Raw genomic sequence first — 22,301 nt, forward strand, 5'->3', positions numbered from 1 at the left:
AATATGCATTTGATCACTCCAAACGTCGAAATTTGTGCACGGAAGGTATTTAAGATTTCTTTATTCCAGTGGCCTTGCGGGTGAAGCTCTCTATGAGTGGAAATTCGAGAATTTATTCTATCATGACAACCACTATTCCTGGCGTTGCCTTGGCTTGGTTAAATCACAACACTAGTAGTTCACCATCTATTGAAAGCACATATATGAATTTGTAGATCATTAATAAGACGGCTGCCGTGCCATTAACACACATGGCAACACGCGATAAAATTACATTTCCTTTCCTTCCACACGTCTATCAAAGGCAGTGTCCATCAAATACGCCAATCGGACCAGATCATCTGTGTCTCAATCCCGATGATCACAACGAGCAGCGTAGGACACGCACTGCCACGCTGGGCACATAAATATGGGCGCTGTCCTGATATGTGCAAGCAGCTGGACCGGATTCTTTCTCAGCACTCATTTCTCTCTCCTTTTTTTCTTACAGACGAAGAACCTTGGCAGCGTAGTCCTCAATCAACTTCTCAGTAGGGAAGGACATCTCCTCAAGCTTCTGAGCATAAGGGGTAGGGACCTCAGCGCCAGTGACTCGAGCAGCAGGGGCATCGAGATAGTCGAAACCGTACTCCATTGTCAAGGCAAGGATCTCAGATCCGACACCGAAGGCAGGGTAGCCAGACTCGACGGATAGAAGACGGTGTGTCTTCTTAACAGACTGGATGATGGTCTCAACATCAAGAGGCTTGATGGATCGCAGGTTGATGACCTCGGCTTCAACACCGTACTTTTTCTTGAGGTTCTCAGCGGCAACCAGAGACTGGCCAACAGTGCGGCTGAGGGACACGATGGTCAGGTCCTTGCCGGATCGCTCAATCTTGGCCTTGCCGAAGGGAATGACGAAGTCGTCCTTCTGGGCAGCCTCGGACATGGGGAAGCTCTGACCATACATCAACTCGTTCTCGAGAACAACGACGGGGTTGGGGTCACGGATGGCGGCCTTCAAGAGACCCTTGGCATCCTCGGCGCTCCAGGGAGAAACGACCTTGAGACCAGGAATGCTGCCGTACCAGGCGGAGTAGTCCTGGGAGTGCTGAGCGGCAACACCAGCAGCGAAACCGTTGGGACCACGGAAGGTGATGTTGCAGGGCTGGATACCACCAGACATGTAGAGGGTCTTGGCGGCAGAGTTGATAACCTGATCGATAGCCTGCATAGCAAAGTTGAAGGTCATAAACTCACACTAACAAGGCAAAAGCGGTCAGAATGTGATTGAACATGACGAAGCAGGTGCTGAGATACTTACAACGGGATGAAGACCACTGAGGGCAGCACCGACAGCGAGACCACAGAAACCAGACTCGGTGATGGGGGTGTCAATGACACGCTTGTCACCGAAGCGGTCGAGAAGACCCTTGGTCACCTTGTAGGCACCGTTGTATTGGGCAACCTCCTCTCCGAGAATGAAGACCTTCTCGTTTTGCTCGAGCTCCTCAGCGAGAGCCTCGTTGAGCGCATCTCGGACGGTGTACTCCTTGACGCCGGAGCTGTTGTCGGCGTAGGATCGGGTCTGGGCGGAACCGAAAACAACGGGTCGCGCAAGAGCAGCGCGGGTGATGGCAGACTGAGCAGCCGAAGGAGCAACGGGAGCACGGATAGCTCGAGTCGAAGCAGCGAGGCGAGCTGCGGGTCGAAGAATGCGAGACATGATGTGCGTTTGTTGAACAGCCAATTGACCCAAAGTCGAGTAGAGGACGGTAGATTATCGACGAGGACGAGAGAAGGAAACGTCAAAGGCAAGAAGCTGCAGAGAACAAGCTTCTCGTAATTCCCGAGTCGTCGACTTTGACGTGGGAATTGAAAATGGTGATGAGCTGAAGTTGGTGTTGAGAAATGAACAAGTCGGGTTGAGAGAGGGAATTTCACCGAAGAACGCTTCTGCTGGCCAGCTCTCAGTTTTTTTTTGGGGCCAGTCGGTACGTATCGTGCCGGAACTGCGAGGTACCTAAGCCCTCACCAAGTTTGGGTGACTAATGGAGTACCCGCTCTCCAAATCCCCCCGAGCGGCCCTCCGTTAGTTCGGGCAGCTTTATCCCTCTTTGCTCCCCGCCTACAGAAGTACGGCCAACGCTTCGAAAGACCCTTGCCATTGAGTGAGTGTAGCATTGTTTGGAAGGGTAGATGGCCAACTAGACTAGTAGAAAGCGCCTATCAAAGCTCAGAACGCAGCCTTTGCGACCCATTCGTCAGTCTGTTGGGGGGATCCAGGGGGAACATTGAGGGACCATTCTGAACCCACCTGATGCATAGGTACTAAGGTAGAAAAAAACGAGTGCACCAATTGTTGTTCATATCTAAGCGGTACCGGAGAAACAGAGGAACCGCATGTTTATCACATCAATATCCATTGATAGAATGAAGGGAGGCGGATGGACGATCGAACTTTTGGTTATAGATAGTTCTATCAACGACAAGAAAGATGAAATTGTATTGGTATGTTTATTATAATTATAAGCCAATATTGTCCCCAAACTCCTCTGCCTTCTGGGTCCTCTATATCCCGAGGCGTGCCACTTCATACGTATGTGCATCATCAGCCAGAATAATTTACTCCCTTTTTGATCCTCATGAGAAATTGTTGTTTGGAAATTTTGTTGTCATGAACCTGCCTGTTTACGCGGCAGGCTTGCGAGCCACCATGAGGTACATGGGAGTGAAGAGCTTGTCTCGGCCACCAGCGACAAGACAGTCAGCAGCGAGGGCCAAGCTATCAGCAGTCTTCTTGGTTCCGGCAGGGGCAAGCTTGAAGGTCTCAAGGATACCGGCAAGACCGTGGGCGATGGTTCGACCCCAGGTGGTCATGCGCACGATAGTGAAGAAGTCACCAACAGTCTGGACGTAGCGAAGCTCACCAGCCAGAGGCCAGTACCAGGGGAGGGTATCAGGACGATCCGCGAGATCCTCGTGGTGGAGCATCTCGAAGCCGGAGTCGTGGATGGCAGCGATACCCTCGGAGACCTTGCACATGTTGGAAATGCCATCACCCTGCTCGATGCCCAATCGAATCTCACGGTGGCGGAGGTTGTCATTGTCGTACTCGTCAGTCATGAGCCACTCATACACACCAAAGACACCACCAGGCTTAAGAACACGGAAGATCTCGCTGTAGATGCCCTTGAGAGTGGGAGCGTGGACGGTAGCCTCAATGGCATAAACAGCATCAAAGCTGTTGTCAGGGAAAGACATTTGCTAGTGACGGAATTAGCCTGCATCTAGGATACTGAGGTAACTAGGAGCTACTAACCATGAAATCACCCTTGACAAACTGAAGCTGGTTTGATAAACCCTCCTTGAAGGCGTAGTGGGTGGCTCGCTCAATTTGGTAGTTGTTGTTGTTCAGGCCAGTAATATGAGCACCGGTGAACTTGGCGATCTCACGGGCGGGACCACCCACACCGCAACCGACATCAAGAACCTTCATTCCCTCCTTGATACCAATCTGGTGGGCAAGGTAGTGCTCATGGCGGGCAATGGCCTGGTAGAAGGGCTCACCCTGGGAAAATCGGCAGAAGTGGAAGGATTGGCCCCATCCGTATTCGTAGAGATCGGTAGCAAGGTTGTAGTAGCTGCGAGGTTCAAGTCAGTACTTGGCTTGAAAAATACCCGAGACTTTTGGGACACGACTCGGAATGTCAGGGGAAACGAAGACAGAGATTAGGTTACTTACTGTCGGGTCAAAGTAGCGTACTCGGCTTGACGGGCCTGACCGCTGCGTTAGTCACCGCCATAAAGAAATAGGAGGGGCATCTTACAGCTCGCTCTTCAGGAGTCTCGTTCTCTGCGGGCTTGTTGTCCCAGTGCTTGAAGTACTCATCAACAGCAGCCTGCTTAGCAGCACCGCCCTTGCGGAACATGGCAGCGACGCCACCTCGGGCTTGGGCTGAGTTGCCGTGCATGGCCTTGTTGAAGTCGGCATCGCGCTGGTGGTCCTCGCGCTCGAGGCCGGTGTTCGATGAGGCAACCATGTTGAATATGGTGTGAAGTGAAGGCGAGAAAAGATAAACGAGAAGTCAAAGGAGAAGAGGACAACAGGCGAATTGAAGATGTAGGGTTTGAAAAGTCGGAAACCTTGAGGGAACGGGTTGGCTTTAATGGTAAAAGTGTATGCAGACTTGACGGGTTGTACAGTAGCAACAAATTTCAGGGCCTCCCCTGAGCTGCACAAGCCATCCCGTCTAAGGATATCCAATCTCAATCGCGAATTGAGTAATATCCGTGCACTATACCTTATGGGGACTAGACCCCCTGTCTATCGTTTAGGTTTGGGGGTGATCGGAAAGAATACGACCAGAAGTAATAGTGCAGAGGGATCAACTCTCCACAACACCTCGAGACTCTACATACATGTGATAAAGAAGGACATGGACTTTTCTCACGCTCCCTCTTCCATCAAAGAGACTCTGACTTGCTTTTGCATGATGCGAACGGAATTATCCTTGCAATTTTGCCGTCGCTTTCGCCCCAGCTTGCGAATGGTTGGCGGTGAGTGTGCAGCTAACAGATAACAACGTAGATGCTCGCATAGTATGTACTGTCAAATTGCGAGAAATGATACGAATACGAAAGCGTCTACGAGAATAAGTTGTCATTTACAATGACAACGTTGAAATATCAAATAGAACCAGAACAGGACAGGCTCTAGTTGCGGTGATATCAAGACTCCAAAAGTCGCATCGAATTCCCTATCAGTCACAATAAATGCGAGTTGTGGTTGGGAATCGTTACCATGATTTCCTTCGTTTTCGTATAGATACCAAGTTGAGCTGACTACTGCACACCCACCTCAAGTCAGTATGAATACTCATATCTCCATACAAAGAGACAATGCAGCATAATCTTGGGTAAGCGTAATGATGACAGTGTTGTCTAATAATCGACATATGCGTGATCCTTCTTTGAGCTTACAAGCCTGACCACCCAAAAGAGACGATACTTGTCAAGGTACAGACAGGTAGGCAGTTACGCCAAAAAGTTATGCCCATGCTTATCGATAAACGCAACTCGTTTGTCCCACTACCTATCCCTGGTGTCCAATAGCGGCCAACTCCGGCATTGCAGTTTGTTCTGAGCCCATTCTGTATTACATAAGGTGGCGGATGACCGAGTTTCCACGCCTCAACGCCAAAAGTCATCAATGTTAGCTTGAAGCTTTCCTGCGCAACCATCATCTCAAGTATCCGCCATGCCACCCCAGATCAAGCAAGATCTTAACCGCTCAGGATGGGAGACTACCGATTTTCCGTCCGTTTGCGAGACGTGTCTCCCCGAGAACCCTTACGTTAAAATGCTCAAAGAAGACTATGGCGCCGAATGCAAATTGGTACGTTGACAGCGCGGATCTCTTTCGTGTATTCGCATCAACACAAGGCTAACGTGATGTATAATAGTGCACTAGACCTTTCACTGTGTTTGCTTGGAGCGCTACGCGCGCGAACGGTCGCAAGAAGCGAACCAACATTTGCCTGACGTGCGCCCGGCTCAAGAATTGCTGTCAGTGTTGCATGCTTGATCTTTCATTTGGCCTTCCTATCGTCGTACGCGATGCTGCTCTCAAGATGGTCGCTCCCGGACCCCAATCCGACATCAACCGCGAATACTTCGCTCAAAATAACGAACAATTGATTGAGGAGGGAAAGGTTGGACAAGAGGAATACGAAAAGACAGATGAGAAGGCACGTGAGTTATTACGAAGACTTGCAAATAGTAAACCCTACTTCCGCAAAGGAAGGACCATCGAGGAGGGTGAAAGTTCTAAAAGCGGAAACGCAGCTATTGGTGCTGGCCTTGGCGGACCTGGCCCTATTCGAACTCGAGATTCCAAAGCTGCCGCGGCTTTGGGAGCTAAACCAGGCGGCAAGAGTCGCCAGGTGTTCCCAAGCGCTGCTCAGTTGCCTCCGAGCCCGCGCGACTGGCTACCCCCTGCCGACAAGAGCATCATGTCGCTTTTCGTAACTGGCATCGAGGACGACCTACCCGAGTACAAGCTCAGGGAATTTTTCAAGGCGCATGGTAAGATCAAGAGCTTGGTCTGCTCACACATGTCACACTGCGCCTTTGTCAACTACGAAACTCGAGAGGCGGCTGAGAAAGCCGCAGAGGCATGCCAAGGTCGTGCTGTCATTGCTGGATGTCCGCTGCGGGTTCGATGGGGACAACCAAAGGCAATCGGTACTATGGATAAAGAACAAAGAAGTCAGATGCTGCGTGATGCCAGACAGCGTCAGGGAGGTTCTCAGGGTCAAGGTTCACGATCGGTGGACGGCGGTGGCGAGTCCGGTACCCGGTCTGCAGCTCTCCCTGCCCCTGTGGCAGCACCTCCTGGAGCTTCTGATACACCTGCCTACGCTGCTCTTTCTGGAGACTAGACGATGTCACGACCTTTTTCTTTCTTATTCTTTTTTTTTTACGTTGAATTTAAGGTAGATAGATTGCCTATCATACTTTCGGAGTTTGGCGTCAGGAAAAGAGTATCATGGTAAGGTGGTCTTTAGCGAAAAGGATAATTGAACATGGCGGCTGGGAAATGCTCGAGATAGGTATAGACGGGAAGAAAAGTGCAAGGGTGGTCATTATCTTGTTTCACTTATTCTTCAGGGTATCATTACAATATTACAAATTGTACAATGGGACTAAGAGTTTCCTCTTATTTTTTACCACCGCCGCAGCACCCTCCCCCGATTGTGCCTTTGCCAGCTGTCTTGATAGATTCGTTGTCGCCTCGCTCGATGTCTTTGTGTATTCTCAGTTCTAAATTGCCAATTAGTTCCTTTTCATGCTTATTGAAATCAAGTCCATCCGGGACTTACTGTAAGAATCTTTGCCGTCCTCTATTCTTCGACCCTGAACGACATTCTGGCGAAGGACCTTCGCAACCTCCTCGGCGTGCTTGATCGCTGCAGGAGCATCAGACGCATCGATCGTGGCCTTTTGACGGAATTCATTACGAATCTGAAGCTGAGCTGCAGACAGAACAGGAGCGTCACCTAAAACGCCAAACAGTCAGTACAGCTGAGACGTTGAACTATCTCAACAGGAGCAAAGTGCCCATTCAGTTCTGGCTTGGTTGAATACCTTGGAAAGCAATGCGTGCCGCGCGCATCAGGTGTCGGTAAGCATTGAGAGCCGGGACGGTAGTCATTCTGACTTTGTAGATTCTGAAAAGTTGGGAATACCGAGAATTGGGATTCACAACAACTCGTGAGTCTATCGTGCTGGGGGATTACCCGAGGTCGTCAAAGATGACTTTCAAATCGAGAGAGAAAAAAGCACAGTCCAACTTCAATGGATTGGATTGGATGGATGTGTCCAGCGTCTTTGACGGCTCAGCGGAGCGGAGTCCAGCTACCTACCTAGGTACCTCCTACCTAGTACCTATTGGGCCACAGGCTAGGTTGCAAGCACTACCTACCTTAGTACCTAGGATTTACCCCGCCAATAACGTTCATAGTGGGGGAAGTCGATGTAGCGCCATTGAAAAAAAATTATTGCAGGTAAAAAGCTGACGGGAATTTTCTCTCTTCATCACCATCAAATCACACATCACATAATGGCTTCGGTGGCTACTGTGACACTCCCCCTTCCCGCCCTTCCCAGCGGCTGGGCTGCCGATAAGGACTTCAAGGCTGTTGGCAAGCTTTCTGAGGCTACTCAGCGAAGCATCGAGCCTGTCGGCCCTCACTTCCTCGCCCACGCTCGACGAGCCCGTCACAAGCGTACTTTCTCTGAGGATGATCGCATCCAGGCCCAGGAGAGTGCCAAGAATGTCGAAGATGGCGATGTTAGCGACGAGAGCGAGCCTGAGGATCCCATGATGCTTCAGCGTGAGGCCAAGGATTGGAAGGTACGTAATTATCGATGCGTACCTTAGTACTTTTATTAACGCATATACCTCTAGACTCAGGATCATTACAAGATCCTTGGTATTTCCAAGTACCGCTGGAGGGCCACTGAGGACCAGATCAAAAAGGCCCACCGCAAGAAGGTTCTCAAGCACCACCCCGATAAGAAGGCTGCCCAGGGTCGTGTCGACGACGATCAGTTCTTCAAGTGTATCCAGAAGGCCACCGACGTCCTCCTTGACCCCATCAAGCGCCGCCAATTTGACTCTGTTGATGAGGAGGCTGAAGTCGAGCCCCCCACCAAGAAGCAGCTTCAGAAGACCGACTACTACAAGGCGTGGAGCAAGGTCTTCAAGTCCGAGGCTCGCTTCTCCAAGACTCACCCCGTCCCCTCCTTTGGAAGCGCCGACGCCACCAAGGAGCAGGTCGAGGACTTTTACAACTTCTGGTACAACTTCGACAGCTGGCGAACTTTCGAGTACCTCGATGAAGATGTTCCTGATGACAACGAGAACCGCGACCAGAAGCGACACCAGGAGCGTAAGAACACCAACGCTCGTAAGAAGAGAAAGGCTGAAGACAATGCTCGTCTCCGCAAGTTGCTAGACGATGCTTCAGCTGGAGATGAGCGTATTAAGCGATTCCGACAGGAAGCCAACGCTTCTAAGAACAAGAAGCGTCTGGAACGCGAGGCCGCGGAGAAGAAGGCTAAGGAGGAGGCTCAGGCTGCCAAGGAAGCTGAGGAGAAGGCTTCCAAGGAGGCCGAAGAGAAGGCCAAGGCCGATCGTGAGTCTTCCAAGAAGGCTAAGGAGGCTGCCAAGAACGCTGTCAAGAAGAACAAGCGTGTGCTCAAAGGATCCGTCAAGGACGCCAACTACTTCGCTGCCGGCGAGCCCACACCTGCTGATATCGACTCTGTTCTTAACGATGTCGAGACCATTCAGGGCAAGATTGACCCCGATGAGATTGCTGCTCTTGCTGGCAAGCTTAACGGCCTCAAGGTCGCCGACGAGATCAAGGCTGTCTGGAGCGGCGAGACCAAGAGGCTTGTCGAGGCTGGCAAGCTCAAGGATGGTGACATCAAGGTTTTGGCGTAAGCGATGCGTTTAATGTGATTGTGGAAAACGTTTGGGATTGTCATGATAGGATCTAGATAAAATAGAAATGAAGTTATGGATTCTAGATTAAGATGAAACAAGCTGTGGCCTGTGGTTGGACTATGTCCTCATTACCATCATTCACATGCCTTGTTCCCTCCCTTGAGAACGTGTACCCGTTTATGTGATAAGTTTCATCATGGTAGATATGGATTCTAATTATCTTAATCCTACTGAGTTTGGTCTATGAAGAATATTACAAGAGTCTATCATCATATGCTGTAAATTCCAAGGCTATGGTTAAGTTAAGACCAGATGAGAAGAGATGACACAAAACCTAGAACAAACCGACGTCCGCTGTCATGTGGTCAAACATTGAAGGGTTAGTCCTCGCAAACCCAGATGCACTTCTGAATAATCATGCCTCCCTGTCTAGAGACTGGCCCAAAACCATCTCATAATACAGCCCCCTCCTCGCAACAAGTTCTTCGTGTCTCCCTCTCTCGACGATTTTCCCACCAGAAAATACGCAGATGGTATCCGCCTCCCGGATCGTGCTTAGTCGATGTGCGACAGCGACTGTCGTCCTTCCCTCGGCTGCTCGATCCAGCGCCTCCTTGACTACCTTCTCGCTCTCTGCGTCAAGGGCACTGGTGGCTTCGTCAAGAAGCAACAAACGGGGCTTTCGAACAAGAGCGCGGGCAATGGCGATGCGTTGGCGTTGGCCACCTGAGAGCGAGAGTCCTTGATTGCCACAAGAAGTGGCGAGGCCTTCGGGGAGAGAGGACACAAACTCATAGACGTTGGCTTGTTTACAAGCCTTAATGATATCGTCGTCAGGCGGGTTGCCCTCTTCAATGCCGAGGGATATGTTGTCTCGGATCGAACCCTGATACAGAACCGGCTCCTGTTGAACAAGAGCGATATCGCGTCTGTGTAATCGTCTATCTTTTGTGCTAATATCTTGACTTTCCGCCATTATCGTGCCACTGGTTGGGTCATAAAACCGTTCAAGTAGTGCAATCATAGTTGACTTGCCACATCCAGACGCTCCGACGAGAGCCACCATCTTACCGGGCTCGATGCTGATGTCCACACCTCGAAGCACCGGCAATTTAGGTCTACGAGGATACGCAAAAGTGAGCTCTTGGCAAGAAATGTCGATGCCCTTCCCATGCGGGGTCTTCTCATAGCCAGGAGCATTCCCTACATCGTCGTGAAGCACCTTTTGGCGCCGAAGCTCGAATATGTAGTTGATCGCTGTCCGTGCTTTTGTGATACTCGTAGTGTACTGGAACAGCATCGCTGATGTTTCTCCAGAGAAGACAACGGCGATGAAAATTACGTAGAATTTATCAGTGGTATACTCACCAGTAGACACTAGACGCCCGCCATACCTGTGGCCACTTGTCAGTGTCGTCTCAACTATTTGCAAGCAAGTGATACATACCAAAAGCCGAGTGCCATGGCAAGAAAAGATGCTGACTGGCTGAAGGAGTAAAACAGCATCTTCCAACCTAGGCTTCCGATCGCCTCTTTTGCAAGACCTTCGAGGGCACTGCTATAACGCTCGATGACAGCTCGTTCCAATGCTAGCGAGGAAACAGTCCGTATACCCAGTACAGCTTCTGAAGCTAAACCGCTGCTTTTGGCGAATCTCCCAGCAGTATCGTCATCGAACTTGTATTCAAGTCGTATTCTGACATATCCCGAGCCAACTAGCACTGGTAGGGCGGCAAGTGTGAGGACCAGGCCCAACTTATAGCCGTAGGCGATCGCGAGTACGGAGCTTGATAGGACTGTAACTATGTTGATCATGATGAGTGATAAATTCATGGACAGTAATTCCTGGAGACTAGTGGGCTCAGCGGCCAATCTTGAGACAAGGGCACCAGTTCCGCGGTCCGGGTCATCGAAGAAGCTCATGTCTTGTCGGAGAGTATTATCAAAAAGCTCACTTCTATATACCGTCATTATGTGCTGAAGAACATTAGCCAAAAACAGGTACCGGAGGCAGGTGAGTAGGCAAACTACTTACTTGGCCGATCTCATTGCAGACCCAGCCAGCCACGGCATATATGACAAAGTTGGCAAGGGCGACCACAAAGAACATTAACGAAAAGAAGTTCGCATCGCCAACATCTATAGTCTCGAATGCCTTCATGGTTCTCGAGAAGAGAATAGCGAGCGCTGGATATGTTGCGCCTGAAGTAGTGTAAGTAAGCCCCTTTCCCCTTCGAGACGTGGACAAACAACTCACCTCCTAAACCGGAAATGACGACTAGAATGAAACCAGAGAACCATAAAGGTCTTTGTTCTCTAATTACAAGCCAGAGTCCTTTCAAAAGTCCGTAGTTAATTGCATCGTTTTGTGTAACATCCGCTTCAGCATGTTGGGAAGCGCGGGACAAGACAGGATCAAGACGAGCATCTGCCTCTTCTTCCACTGTGTCTTTGTTCTCATCATCTGATGATGTACTGCCCTTGCCAAGGTCCTGTAAGCGGACTAAACGCGAGTATGTGCCGCCTCGTTGGAGCAGTTCGTCGTGGGATCCTTGTTCGATTGTTTCGCCCTTGGCCATGACGATGATGTTGTCAGCATCACGAATTGTAGACAGTCGGTGCGCGATAACAATCATTGTTCGACCTTTGGCGACATTATTAAGAGCTTTTTGTACGATCTTTTCGGCGTTGGGGTCAAGAGCACTAGTAGCTTCATCCAACATCAAAACTTTGGGGTCAGAAATAATGCTGCGAGCGATAACTACACGTTGTTTCTGGCCACCGGATAACGACGCTCCCCTTTCGCCTATCCAAGTATCGTAGCCCTGGGAGAAATCAGTGGGGGGCAAAACAAAACGAGGGAGGAACATACCTTGGGCAGTGTCTCGATGAAGTCGTGGGCGTAGGCGGATTTACAGGCTTCGATGACCATCCTCTGCTTCTCATCTTCCGGAAGGTCGGCCAAGGACGTACCAGTCAAACCATCGACGACATTTTGATAAATGGTACCACTAAATAAGGTTGGTTCCTGGACAGAAGTTAGCAGTTACTTGCTATGTGACATTGGATGCCCCATGCATACCTGCTGAACCATTCTGATATTTGTCCGTAACCACTGTATGTTTAGATTCTCAACAGGGCGTCCATCGAGCGTGATCAACCCACTGATCGGCATATACCATCGTTCCAAGAGTCCAAATACAGTGCTCTTTCCGGATCCACTGGCACCTACAAGCGCTGTTGTTCGACCAGCAGGAATGTCAAGATCCAGTGAGCGAAGAATCGTCACGTTAGTACGGGAAGGGTAGGCAAAGTTGACCCCACGGAATTGGATGTCGCCCTTGAAATCAGGTATGGTCTCGCCTTTTTGGGATAATGGATCGATTTGCGACCTGCGGTCAATCATTTCGAACATCTCTTGCGCAGCAGCAGTGGCCTTGGAGATGGCTATTGTCTGGGGTGCAATCTGAGTAAGTGCTGTAGCAGCAACGAGAATAGCAAATATGACACTGTGAAGTTCAAAGTTAGCGAAAGCATCCCAGAAAGAAACATGGTAAAAACACTCACGTTACGACGGTACCTGGCTGCGTGATCTCGCCCTCGGAGTACATCCTCATCCCCTGCCAAAAGGCCAGACCATAACCTGCAAAGATACAAAAGAATTCAGTGGGGAACAGAATCATATACACCCAAGACTTCTTGTGTCCAATTCTCCTTGCTTCTTGTAGCGTGCTTGTAAATCGTTCTGACAGCTTTGGGAAGGCCCAGAAAGCGTGGGCTGTACGAATAGTCGAGAAAGCCTCCTCAGCCAAAGAACTAGACCTCGAGTAGACGTCAAACATTGCATACTCGTAGCCGGTGTCGATAGCCACGCAGATGATAGTGACGACGAGGTTTACCGGGATGATGGCAAGTACGATCAGAGTGAGCTTCCATTGGACTGCGAACGCCACGATGAAGGCAGAGACGAAGGTCGAAAGGGCTGCAATAGTAATACCAAACTTTTCAGAGATTCCTTGGTTGATGAGGTTTCCATTGGTCGTGATCTGCCCGGGGATTGAAGATGCGGGAGAATCAAAAAATGACACCTCTTGGCGAAGAGTGCTCCTGACAAAGTCAACACGGAGCGATTTTGTTGTATTGATGGCTGCGATGGAAACAAGTATCTGGACAGGCATCTGATCAGAACGACGTGGAATTGAAGACTAGGTACTACCTACCTACCTAGGTACCTAGGTAGGTAGGTACTAAGGTAGGCATGCAACTTGACAGGCGAGCAGGAGGTACTTACTGTCCAGATATATGTCAGAACAAATTTCGCAATAAAAAGATAGACAAAGTACAAGCTTCAAGCAAAATAATGGTCAGTTTAGGTGTCCAACCCTTGGGGCGCACCGCACAATTGATGAAAAGCCGCACCTGTACTTGCTGACCTCAGTTCGGTATCCAGCAGGAGATAATGATCCAGTAGCAAAATCGGTAAAAACGTTGATGAATTTTCCAAAAACAAGATCCATCAGGGGCAGAATTGTGCCTGCGGCAACCATGCAGACAAATGCGACACCGTTGAGGACCCATCCCAAGCGATCGTTGTAAGTAAAGACGCGCTGAGGTATGTTGTTAGCTATAAGAGACATTCAAGTAAAAAAAGAACTTACCAGATAATATTTGAAGCTTGTATCCTTCTTTTCTTCTTTTGTATCACCACCACCATCACTCTCGCCCTTGTCTCCAAGTGTAACCGTCATTGTGCTATTTGGCTGCTCTGTTGATACTCCTTCAGTCTTGGCAGACGGATTGCCAATTGGGCCTTCTTGTTTCATTGTATAACCCGTCCGTGTCTGTCGACTGGAAAACTACCAAAGGTAGCTAGCTATCTATATAATTAAACACGGACAAACGTCAAGACTTTTAAAGAAAGGATGCCTCTTGGCGTTGACGTTGGACGCATCCCGCGCGATACGGTTCAGCCAATGAGCTTACACAGGCATCAGACACCAATAAGTTTAGGAGAGAGTCTAATACCGGGGCAATTATTCAGCCGCCTGTGGTTAATTTCGACCACCTTGTTGCTGTTTGCAAGTTGAACGTCAGGTCAGTGTGAGTTGATTGGCGAGCTTTGTGCATGAATACTAACTACCTAACTACCTACCTACCTAACTACCTAGGTGACTATCCCAAGGTAACGAACACGAAAAAGAAGTTGAACCCAATTTGTTGACCTGTATGCAGCCACATCTGTTTTGACAAGCCACAATTTGGTACCTAACGTTTTGTTATCGGTCCCCGCGCTTTCCGAACCCTTCTTCCCTTCCTTCCATGCCATCATAGCATGATCGATATTCTCTCCCATTTGTACCTGTTCCGCGTCGTCAGCACCCAAATTCCAGTATTTTTTTCCCCAATTACGAAAAAGAGGAAATCTTGACTGCTCCTTTGTTTGCCTCTCGACGTCATCCATTGGCCACGTCAAGATACATACATTCATTCTTATGGACCATTCCAGTACTGGCCCGGGATTCACCAACAACGGGCCCGCGGCTCCCGATGACTCTACACGGCGTGCGGTAAGTGGCATTTTCGACATTATTAGGCATTCTTCATGGGCCGAGATAGTTGCCGCTTATACTGCAATGGACCTGTCGTTTGCAACACCATCCCATTGCTTTTGCTTGGCACGGTTTGGGTGCATCAATATGCTAAAAAAGAAAAGAAAAATGAATGCATGCATGCATGCTTGTATTGGTCCGGTTGCTTGTCCATTGTCACGACTAGGTACTAACTCAATATCTCGTGAATCAGTGTGATCAGTGTCGCATGCGCAAGGTAAGCATATCCCATAGGTGCCATCACAAAATAACGTAGTCTGTGTGCTTTGTATCGATAACGCTCGTATGGAATAGATCCGATGCGATAAAGACTGGCCTTGCTCCAACTGTCGCACAGCCAAACGCTCTTGCACATCGACCGGTGTCGGTCAGAGACCCAAAGAGCCCAGGCAACGAGTGCTCATCTCATCTCAATAGTCGGTTACCCCATATCCTCTTGACTCCAGAAAATCTGCATCGTCTCTGCCATGTCTATTTGCGAGCAGGCCATTCCATTTTGCTAATCGGTGACTTGCGCTTCCTCCAGTGAGCGCAAAATTGATCAGATCGAAGTCCGCCTAGCTAACATAGAAAACCTCCTCCGCGACCTCTCTCAGCGCCCCACCTCGACACCAGGTAGCAATGTTTATGTCCCCGTAACCCCTGCAGCCTTTGCTGGTCTAGATGCCAACGCTGCCTCGACAGTCGGCTTTGAAAGCTCTGATGATGAATCTGCACTGGGCGGCGACTCCGTGATTGCCCAGCAAACCACGTTTGCCAGCGAACTCCTTGAGCATGCCGTAGAGCGTACCTCATTGCACGATGTCAGCCCCAAGATGTGGGAAGCCCTCGCCAACCTAAGACAGATAGCCGAACTGCAGAGTCGACAATCCATCAGTCATGGCCCTAGGTTTCCATTACAACAACCCTTACCGCCAGGTGGCCTGGGTCAGCTCAAAATGCCTCCTATGGACGTCGTCGTCTCCATGCTGAAGCGAGCCAGGGGTACGTGTGAAAACATCTGCTCTTCAAACCGTCTGCTCACCGACCAATTCTAGCTTCTCCTCCAGGGCTCTTCACATTCGTGTGTTATTTCGTAGGCATTAGTGACTTCTCAAACCTTTGTCGAATGGTCTACTTCCCCACCGAAGACTTTACTGATGCTACGTTCATCATTGTCAACGCTGGGCTCTACTATTTGTTTCTCGAGCAACATTCATTGACCACAGACAACAAGGTCCTCAAGGACGAGTTTGCCTCACACCTTTACACAAGTCGAGTCAACCTGGAAACAGGACTGGCAAACATGTCTCTCTTCATGTCGGTTAGGATCGAGACTGTTCAAGCTCTGTTGTTGGGGGTGAGGAAGCGCTTTCTTGTCATGAGAAGTACCAGAATAGACGCTAACAGAACCATCAGACGCTGTATGCTATTGATGTGTGCAGGCCCTCGGTGGCTTGGCACCTTAATAGTGCTGCTGCACAAATGTGCCAGACCGCAGGTTTCCACCGCAAAGACCACTCCGTTCGCAATCCAGAAGAAGCTAGTATCAGGGCAATCCTCTTCTGGTATGTTTACACGACAGACAAAGCGTTGGCAATCCGACTTGGGCGTGCCCCTCTCATCCAAGATTGGGAAATTGATATTCCACGCACCTTTCACTTTGAGGGTATATTGAGCCTTGAAACCAAAGCTGTTGCAGCCATGTGGCTCAGCGCTGCGACGCTCCAAGGCCAAGTATATGAGCAGCTGTAAGTGTTCCCACATTCGTCTTTGGCTGTTCTGGCTAAAAGGAATCAGCTTCTGCCCAGCAGCACTAGCTCAACCTCCTGCTGTTATTGCTGAGAGGGCTCGGATGCTAGCAGCAAAGTGTCGAGAGGTAGAGGCGCAGGCGTACGAGAGCCGAGGAATGGCCATCGCCTCGCTAGAGAAAATAGGAGCATCGCCTCTTGTCGATATTCACGTCAAGGGCGACGAAGTCCAGTTGTTATCGACTATGACACTCATCTACCGAGCGATCCCAGCACCCGAAGGCTCCTCCAGCAGGTTCTGTGACGAGTGTATCGAGACCGCTCGAAGGGCAACACATACGCATCTAACTTGTATAGAACTGGTGCGGAAGGATCCTCATGCGAGAAACATTTATGTCCATTGGTGTGTACACAGTAACAATTATTCATGAGTTCCGAGTATATCTGACACTGTGGCAGGAACCTGGTGTTGACTCCCTTCGCCCCCTTCTTCGTTCTGTTCTGCTATGTCATAGAGACATCATCAGCAGAGGACCTGCGCCTCTTGTGTGAGTTCAGCACATCAATTAGAGAAACTAGTGACGCTTCAGAAACCATGCAAAAACTGTCACGACTCTGCCAAGTCATGAGTAATGTCGCGGCACTTTATGTCGAGGCCAAGTCGCAACAGCAAGAAGACCAAACAATGGTGCCAATCGGAGACGAGTTTGACGTTTATCTGAGCCAACTAGGCTTCATGCCTGTAATGGACACAAACATCAACGCCGCCGGTAGCGACCCTAGTGCTGCATTTCCAGATAACTCGCAGGTGGCGCAAATGGCAGAGTGGATGTCTGGAAGCCGCAACTTGCTGGGATTGTTGGAACAGGATATATCTCAAATTGGGGGTCCCCAGTGGCCACCGATGTAAAGGGTGAAGGGCGAAGGGCAGAGCCAATAGATAGAGATGTATCAACGCAATGTTATCATTCAGTGTTCCGAGTGTCGCAAGATCTAGTTGGTAGGAAATCGCGGATTGTAAACCTCGTAGCCCTCATCTTCGGTGTCGCTCTCTGACGAGAGGTTTTTCTGGAGACCAGGGTTGATAGGAGCAGGCTCAAACGCGTTGGTCGGCTTGAGATTTTCAGTGATTGATGGCGTTGATCCTGATCCGCTGCTTTCGACTTTGGTGAAAGCACTCTTGAAGCCACTCTTCTTGAAACCACCTTTCTTGAACCCTCCGCCTCCACCTCCTGTACTCACAGCAGCTTCCTGGCCGGGGAGCTTGATGCTAATGAGACCATCCGCTTTGGCCTCTGCCTTACGCGCACGTGAGCCAGCATTAGGGTCACGAACCATGGCTTTCATATCCTTGAGGCGCTGTTTGTGACTATGGTCATAACTGCCGAGATGAGCTTCATAGTCATTCATCCTCGAATAGCCTTTAGAGCACAGCTGGCAGTAGAAAGACTTTTGCGCTTCCCGCGCAGCCGCAGTCTGCGCTGCAGGGAGTGTTTGGTGTCGCTAAAGACGTGTCAGTAAGGGGGCGATCATCATGCTACTTTAGGGCTTACAGGAGGCATGTTTCTTTGCTTGATGTTCTCTTCAAGCGCGTATGGTGGATTTGCCGTAAGGAAGATGTGGATCTCATCGACTGTTGAATGTTTGATCGGGAAAGATTGAGCACCGCCTACTGAGTATGGAGATAAGGTACTAGGGGGTACGGGCACTAACTTCATATGGCCAAGGTTTTCGAGGACATCTGCCACCAATCAGAATCTGGCATGTCTTGCTGACCGGGTTCCCAGAACATCAACGTCATTCCCAGGGGCTTTCGGCAGGGGCTTCCAGAACAACTGCCCGGGCCAGAATCTATGGCAGCTTCCCCCGTCTCCAACCACGTTGAGGCGCTAATCCCAACTGGAAAAACTTCCCTGTCACGAGCGCGCCATCATCTCTTCTTCTACGTTTGGACTCCCCGCCTGCATTTCCAGGAGCTGTTTCTCTCATCTATTTACAAAGAAAGATAACACGCTGGGCGTGGTAACACCATGGATTTTGACCAATCTCCTGATCGTCGAGCCTCACAGGCAAGCTTCTTATCTCTGCAACAGCTTGACCCTTCCCCGATAGATTCTCCGCCAGCAGATCCCGCTATTGACCGCCGTGATCTTGGACCATCACCTCGAGGAAGCGATGATGGGTACGAGATGGTGACCGCCGAAGAAATGGAGAACAGCATTTCATCTGTCAGGGCCCCTTCGACCGGTGCTCCAGGTTTGAGTGCAAGCACGAACCTCAACCGGTCTGGAACTGGTCCTGGCCCTATTTTCTATCGTAAGGATATACTCATGTGTATAACACTCAACAGAACCATGCTTACTTCCGATTAGTTATGCGGATTCAGAAGTTCTCAAGTTACGCAATGGGCATATTCACATCCCTTCATCTTGCCAACGTTTCCCTCATCCCCGCTATCACTCGCTCGGTTCCCGGTTCCGAAACCTACCTCCTTATGACTCGTGAAATTTACCAAACCTCACTCACCGAACCCATACTGGTTGCTCTGCCTATTATCGCCCATATCGGATCAGGTATTGCCCTTCGACTGCTGAGGAGGTCGCAGAACATGCAGCGTTATGGCGCAGCAACCCCAGGAATGTACGCTCTTCATCGCTCAAGGACAGAACTTGAAAAGGATCAAAAGAGTGCCAGGGCCGCTTCACCGTGGCCATCGTTGAGCTACATCTCGATCTCCGGATACACCTTTACCCTCTTCTTCACCGCCCATGTCTTTGTCAATCGTATCTTACCTCTACAAGTTGAGGGTGATAGCTCCAACATTGGCCTCGCCTACGTCGCACATGCTTTCGCTCGACATCCCATCACGTCTTGGTTCTCTTATGTCGGTCTTCTTGCCGCTGGCTGTGGTCATATGGTTTGGGGTCAGGCTAAGTGGTTCGGCCTGTCTCCTACTACCAAGTATATCTGGGGAACAAGCAGCGTTCCCGCCGAGAAGAAGGCTATGAAGCAACGAAGGCGGAAATGGGTTGCTCTTCACGGCGCTTCCGTTGCGTTCGCTGCACTTTGGGCGGTCGGAGGACTGGGTGTTGTCGCAAGAGGCGGACTTATGGACGGCTGGGTTGGCAAAGTCTATGATGATCTCTTCTCGGCGATCGGGTTGTAAAAGCAGAGTTAGTACAGCATCTTCGGAGTTTGGGAACACTTATACGGTAGACATCAGGTTTCTACCTTGACACGCATTATGGAAATACCCTGCGTTCATACATCAGAGAAAGAGGTAAATAAGCATAAGGACGTCAGAAAGAACTTTAATGAACATATTTCGATACTAGGAGAACTATGTTGGCGTTATGCTCCTTACAAGTGGTGATTATTATTTCCTTGTACTCATCCATTCAAACATATGCGTTTCCCACTGTCCACCCAGGCATACTTGAATTGTGAATGGTGTGGTTACATGTCCATACACGGGTGAATATACCAAGGGGCAATACAGGACAAAGGGACCAATATAATGAAATGGCTATTAATGTTGAAAATGTTGAATAGGTCCTCTGTATCTGGGGTCTTACACACACAATGCCTTCATCCCCAACCAAAATTTCAGATACCACACGTACAGGGTAAGCGCCAGGACGACAAGCTCTAACTACCGCCACCGATGTTTTTACTCTTCCTCGAGCATCTTCTGCTCCAACATCATCTTGACATCCAAACATAGAAACTTACTTTGAAGCGTTGCAGCTGCAGGCAGGCTTGGGCTGCTCAGCGCAACAAGCGATTTCAAATGTCAAAGCGCAAGGGTACATACGGCGAGGAGAGCTCTGACCCTCACACCCATGATGTAGTTCAACCTCGGCCATTAAAGCGTTCATGCATCCCCAATGCAGCTTGCAACCCGCTATCCCAGGATATACTTACCAGAATATCTTCTGAAATACTTTTACGAATCCTTTCATTCCTTCCATCATCCGAGCTTCTCAACATCTCCCCCACTTCCCGCCGCCTTTACCGCCTTGCCTCAGATGCTCACCTGTGGCGCGAACATTACTACGAGCGGTTTGTCCTCCCACGCGCGTTGCGTATACCTGGATTTCGCATCGGTGGAGCTGGCGGTACCCGACTTCAATACTCGGCGCGACGGGCTGTGTGGGCAGACGGAAGAAAAGGCAGAGCGCCGGATGATGCCTTCTTGAAAGAAGGCAGCAAGAACGAGAGCATTGATTGGAAGAGACAATACAAGTTGCGCCATAACTGGGCCAGAGGTAAATGTGCAGTGGAGGAAGTCAGCGTGCGGGATGCGTCAGAAGAGGGTGATGGGCAAAAGAGAACGCTGATCAAGGTCGTTGATGGCATAGCGATAACGGCCGACTCGGAATCTGGATTGCGTGCATGGGACCTCCGGACGCGACGGCCGACCGCGCAACTCGATTTTCGCGAGGGCGACGAACATGATGATAATGCACCGACATCACTGGCAGTGGACGAAAACAGCTCTGTGACAGAGGTGGATATCGCAGTGGGATTCGCTGATGGCGGCTTCGGACTGTGGCGATTGAACTTGGAACAACAAGAATTGACGCGGAGATACCGGCACGAGAAAAGCCGCAACGGGGAAATTATCGCGGTTGCTTGCGGCCATCCTTATGTATTGACTGCAACGGCGGCTGGTCTGATCTCACTCTACACATTTAATCGACCGGCCCCTGAGCCGACAGACGACTTTACGAACAATGCCAGTGAGATTAGCGAACCGCTCTCGCACGGGACAGCGGAGCTACAGCTGAAGCCTCGAAACATTGGCACGATCCTGCCGCCGCCCTATCTTCTTACGTCTCTCAAGTCGCACACCACACACCTTCCTCTCGCTTTATCGATTCGACGTATGTCGGCCTCCGTAAGCGCCTCTATCGCGTACACCTTCCCTGTCCGCGACGGCTGGTGTATCGGCGTCCAAGACCTACTCATAACGCCGTCTCCGGATGCCTCCGGCGTTGACAGATTGACATCCCGCCTTGCTTCGACACTCCCCATTGCAGCCTCAGGCGGTGTCGATACTGCCCGAGCTCATGGGTCACATTCAGAGCTTATGACCCTCTGTTACAGCCACCCATACCTCCTCGCCACACTACCAGACAACACGCTCGTTTTATACCTCTGCACGTCAACCACCAAATCTTTCTCGCTGTCTTCTGGCATCCGCCTCTGGGGCCACACGTCAGGCATCTCGGACGCTGAAATTACACCGCGGGGTAAGGCTGTTAGTATAAGCACACGGGGCGACGAGATCCGCGTATGGGAGCTAGAGGGCCGCGTCGGAGGCAGCAGCATCGAGGTGCGACCTACGACCAGGCAACCGGCTGATGGCACAGGCAGTCCTACAACAGTACCGCGGGCCGAGTGGGAGGACCGCAGAAATTGGGTCGGCTTTGACGATGAGATGGTCATCGTTCTCAAAGAGACACGAGACGGTCGCGAGAGCTTGATGGTTTACGACTTTACATGATGCCGACTGCCCGACACCGCCATTCTCAACAAGTCAAAAGCGACTTCAACATTGTTCTACTGAGAAATGGACAACATACATTCGCGTCGGGACTTTACCGACAATGGCAATCGCCGCCGCCTCCGGCTCACGCCACGTTCCTATCGAAGGACGCCAGCTAGACGTGGCATTTTAACCAGCCACGGCAGTCTGCAAGTGACAACACCAGAGTGCGTACCATGATTCGACGAAAGTCCTGGCAGCCACCCGTTGCAAACCAATGCTTGTCCATTGAGGCTCTAGGCACCAAGGCAGCACGGCTCAAAGTCCTAGCAAGCCTTGCTTACGCGGAGCGGACACAAGGTTGGCGCATCATCAGTGATACGAATGAAGAAAGAAGTATGTCGACTGGGCCCAGCTGTTTAGTTAATCGTAGCAACTGATAACCTGACTGTCCAGGCGTTGCAATTAAACTC

At 50.2% G+C, this 22,301-nt stretch overlaps 10 protein-coding genes across 10 annotated transcripts; 5 read left to right on the forward strand and 5 right to left on the reverse strand.

The window, feature by feature from the left end:
• Nucleotides 1-484: 484 nt before the first annotated feature.
• On the reverse strand, nt 485-1,708 carry PDB1 (pyruvate dehydrogenase E1, beta subunit; the record flags this gene model as incomplete). Its single annotated transcript, XM_044849663.1, has 2 exons — nt 485-1,243; nt 1,307-1,708. 2 exons carry the CDS (start codon nt 1,706-1,708, stop codon nt 485-487), a joined length of 1,161 nt encoding a protein of 386 aa, XP_044708373.1.
• A 965-nt stretch (nt 1,709-2,673) lies between these two features.
• Nucleotides 2,674-4,025, reverse strand: ERG6_1 (Delta(24)-sterol C-methyltransferase; the record flags this gene model as incomplete). The annotated part of the gene is made up of 4 exons (XM_044849664.1): nt 2,674-3,249; nt 3,305-3,626; nt 3,728-3,762; nt 3,813-4,025. 4 exons carry the CDS (start codon nt 4,023-4,025, stop codon nt 2,674-2,676), a joined length of 1,146 nt encoding a protein of 381 aa, XP_044708374.1.
• Nucleotides 4,026-5,242: 1,217 nt separating this feature from the next.
• Nucleotides 5,243-6,425, forward strand: SLT11 (Pre-mRNA-splicing factor slt11; the record flags this gene model as incomplete). Its single annotated transcript, XM_044849665.1, has 2 exons — nt 5,243-5,380; nt 5,448-6,425. 2 exons carry the CDS (start codon nt 5,243-5,245, stop codon nt 6,423-6,425), a joined length of 1,116 nt encoding a protein of 371 aa, XP_044708375.1.
• Nucleotides 6,426-6,703: 278 nt separating this feature from the next.
• Nucleotides 6,704-7,198, reverse strand: MZM1 (Mitochondrial zinc maintenance protein 1, mitochondrial; the record flags this gene model as incomplete). The annotated part of the gene is made up of 3 exons (XM_044849666.1): nt 6,704-6,807; nt 6,867-7,043; nt 7,132-7,198. The coding sequence occupies 3 exons, from the start codon at nt 7,196-7,198 to the stop codon at nt 6,704-6,706; spliced, it is 348 nt and encodes a 115-aa protein (XP_044708376.1).
• Nucleotides 7,199-7,606: 408 nt separating this feature from the next.
• Nucleotides 7,607-8,995, forward strand: FPOAC1_005136 (uncharacterized protein; the record flags this gene model as incomplete). Its single annotated transcript, XM_044849667.1, has 2 exons — nt 7,607-7,900; nt 7,955-8,995. 2 exons carry the CDS (start codon nt 7,607-7,609, stop codon nt 8,993-8,995), a joined length of 1,335 nt encoding a protein of 444 aa, XP_044708377.1.
• A 418-nt stretch (nt 8,996-9,413) lies between these two features.
• On the reverse strand, nt 9,414-13,746 carry FPOAC1_005137 (uncharacterized protein; the record flags this gene model as incomplete). The annotated part of the gene is made up of 10 exons (XM_044849668.1): nt 9,414-10,392; nt 10,446-10,975; nt 11,034-11,200; nt 11,256-11,823; nt 11,871-12,026; nt 12,081-12,507; nt 12,566-13,164; nt 13,290-13,344; nt 13,418-13,605; nt 13,657-13,746. 10 exons carry the CDS (start codon nt 13,744-13,746, stop codon nt 9,414-9,416), a joined length of 3,759 nt encoding a protein of 1,252 aa, XP_044708378.1.
• A 744-nt stretch (nt 13,747-14,490) lies between these two features.
• FPOAC1_005138 (uncharacterized protein) lies at nt 14,491-17,247 on the forward strand (the record flags this gene model as incomplete). The annotated part of the gene is made up of 8 exons (XM_044849669.1): nt 14,491-14,565; nt 14,801-14,824; nt 14,902-15,023; nt 15,134-15,591; nt 15,645-15,946; nt 16,006-16,337; nt 16,387-16,740; nt 16,797-17,247. The coding sequence occupies 8 exons, from the start codon at nt 14,491-14,493 to the stop codon at nt 17,245-17,247; spliced, it is 2,118 nt and encodes a 705-aa protein (XP_044708379.1).
• An 83-nt stretch (nt 17,248-17,330) lies between these two features.
• On the reverse strand, nt 17,331-18,055 carry FPOAC1_005139 (uncharacterized protein; the record flags this gene model as incomplete). The annotated part of the gene is made up of 2 exons (XM_044849670.1): nt 17,331-17,840; nt 17,891-18,055. 2 exons carry the CDS (start codon nt 18,053-18,055, stop codon nt 17,331-17,333), a joined length of 675 nt encoding a protein of 224 aa, XP_044708380.1.
• Nucleotides 18,056-18,367: 312 nt separating this feature from the next.
• On the forward strand, nt 18,368-19,503 carry FPOAC1_005140 (uncharacterized protein; the record flags this gene model as incomplete). Its single annotated transcript, XM_044849671.1, has 2 exons — nt 18,368-18,653; nt 18,710-19,503. 2 exons carry the CDS (start codon nt 18,368-18,370, stop codon nt 19,501-19,503), a joined length of 1,080 nt encoding a protein of 359 aa, XP_044708381.1.
• Nucleotides 19,504-20,127: 624 nt separating this feature from the next.
• Nucleotides 20,128-21,846, forward strand: FPOAC1_005141 (uncharacterized protein; the record flags this gene model as incomplete). Its single annotated transcript, XM_044849672.1, has 1 exon — nt 20,128-21,846. One exon carries the CDS (start codon nt 20,128-20,130, stop codon nt 21,844-21,846), a length of 1,719 nt encoding a protein of 572 aa, XP_044708382.1.
• Between the last annotated feature and the right edge of the window lie 455 nt (nt 21,847-22,301).

The sequence above is a fragment of the Fusarium poae genome, chromosome 2 (genome assembly GCF_019609905.1).
Source record: "Fusarium poae strain DAOMC 252244 chromosome 2, whole genome shotgun sequence".
Taxonomy (NCBI): domain Eukaryota; kingdom Fungi; phylum Ascomycota; class Sordariomycetes; order Hypocreales; family Nectriaceae; genus Fusarium; species Fusarium poae.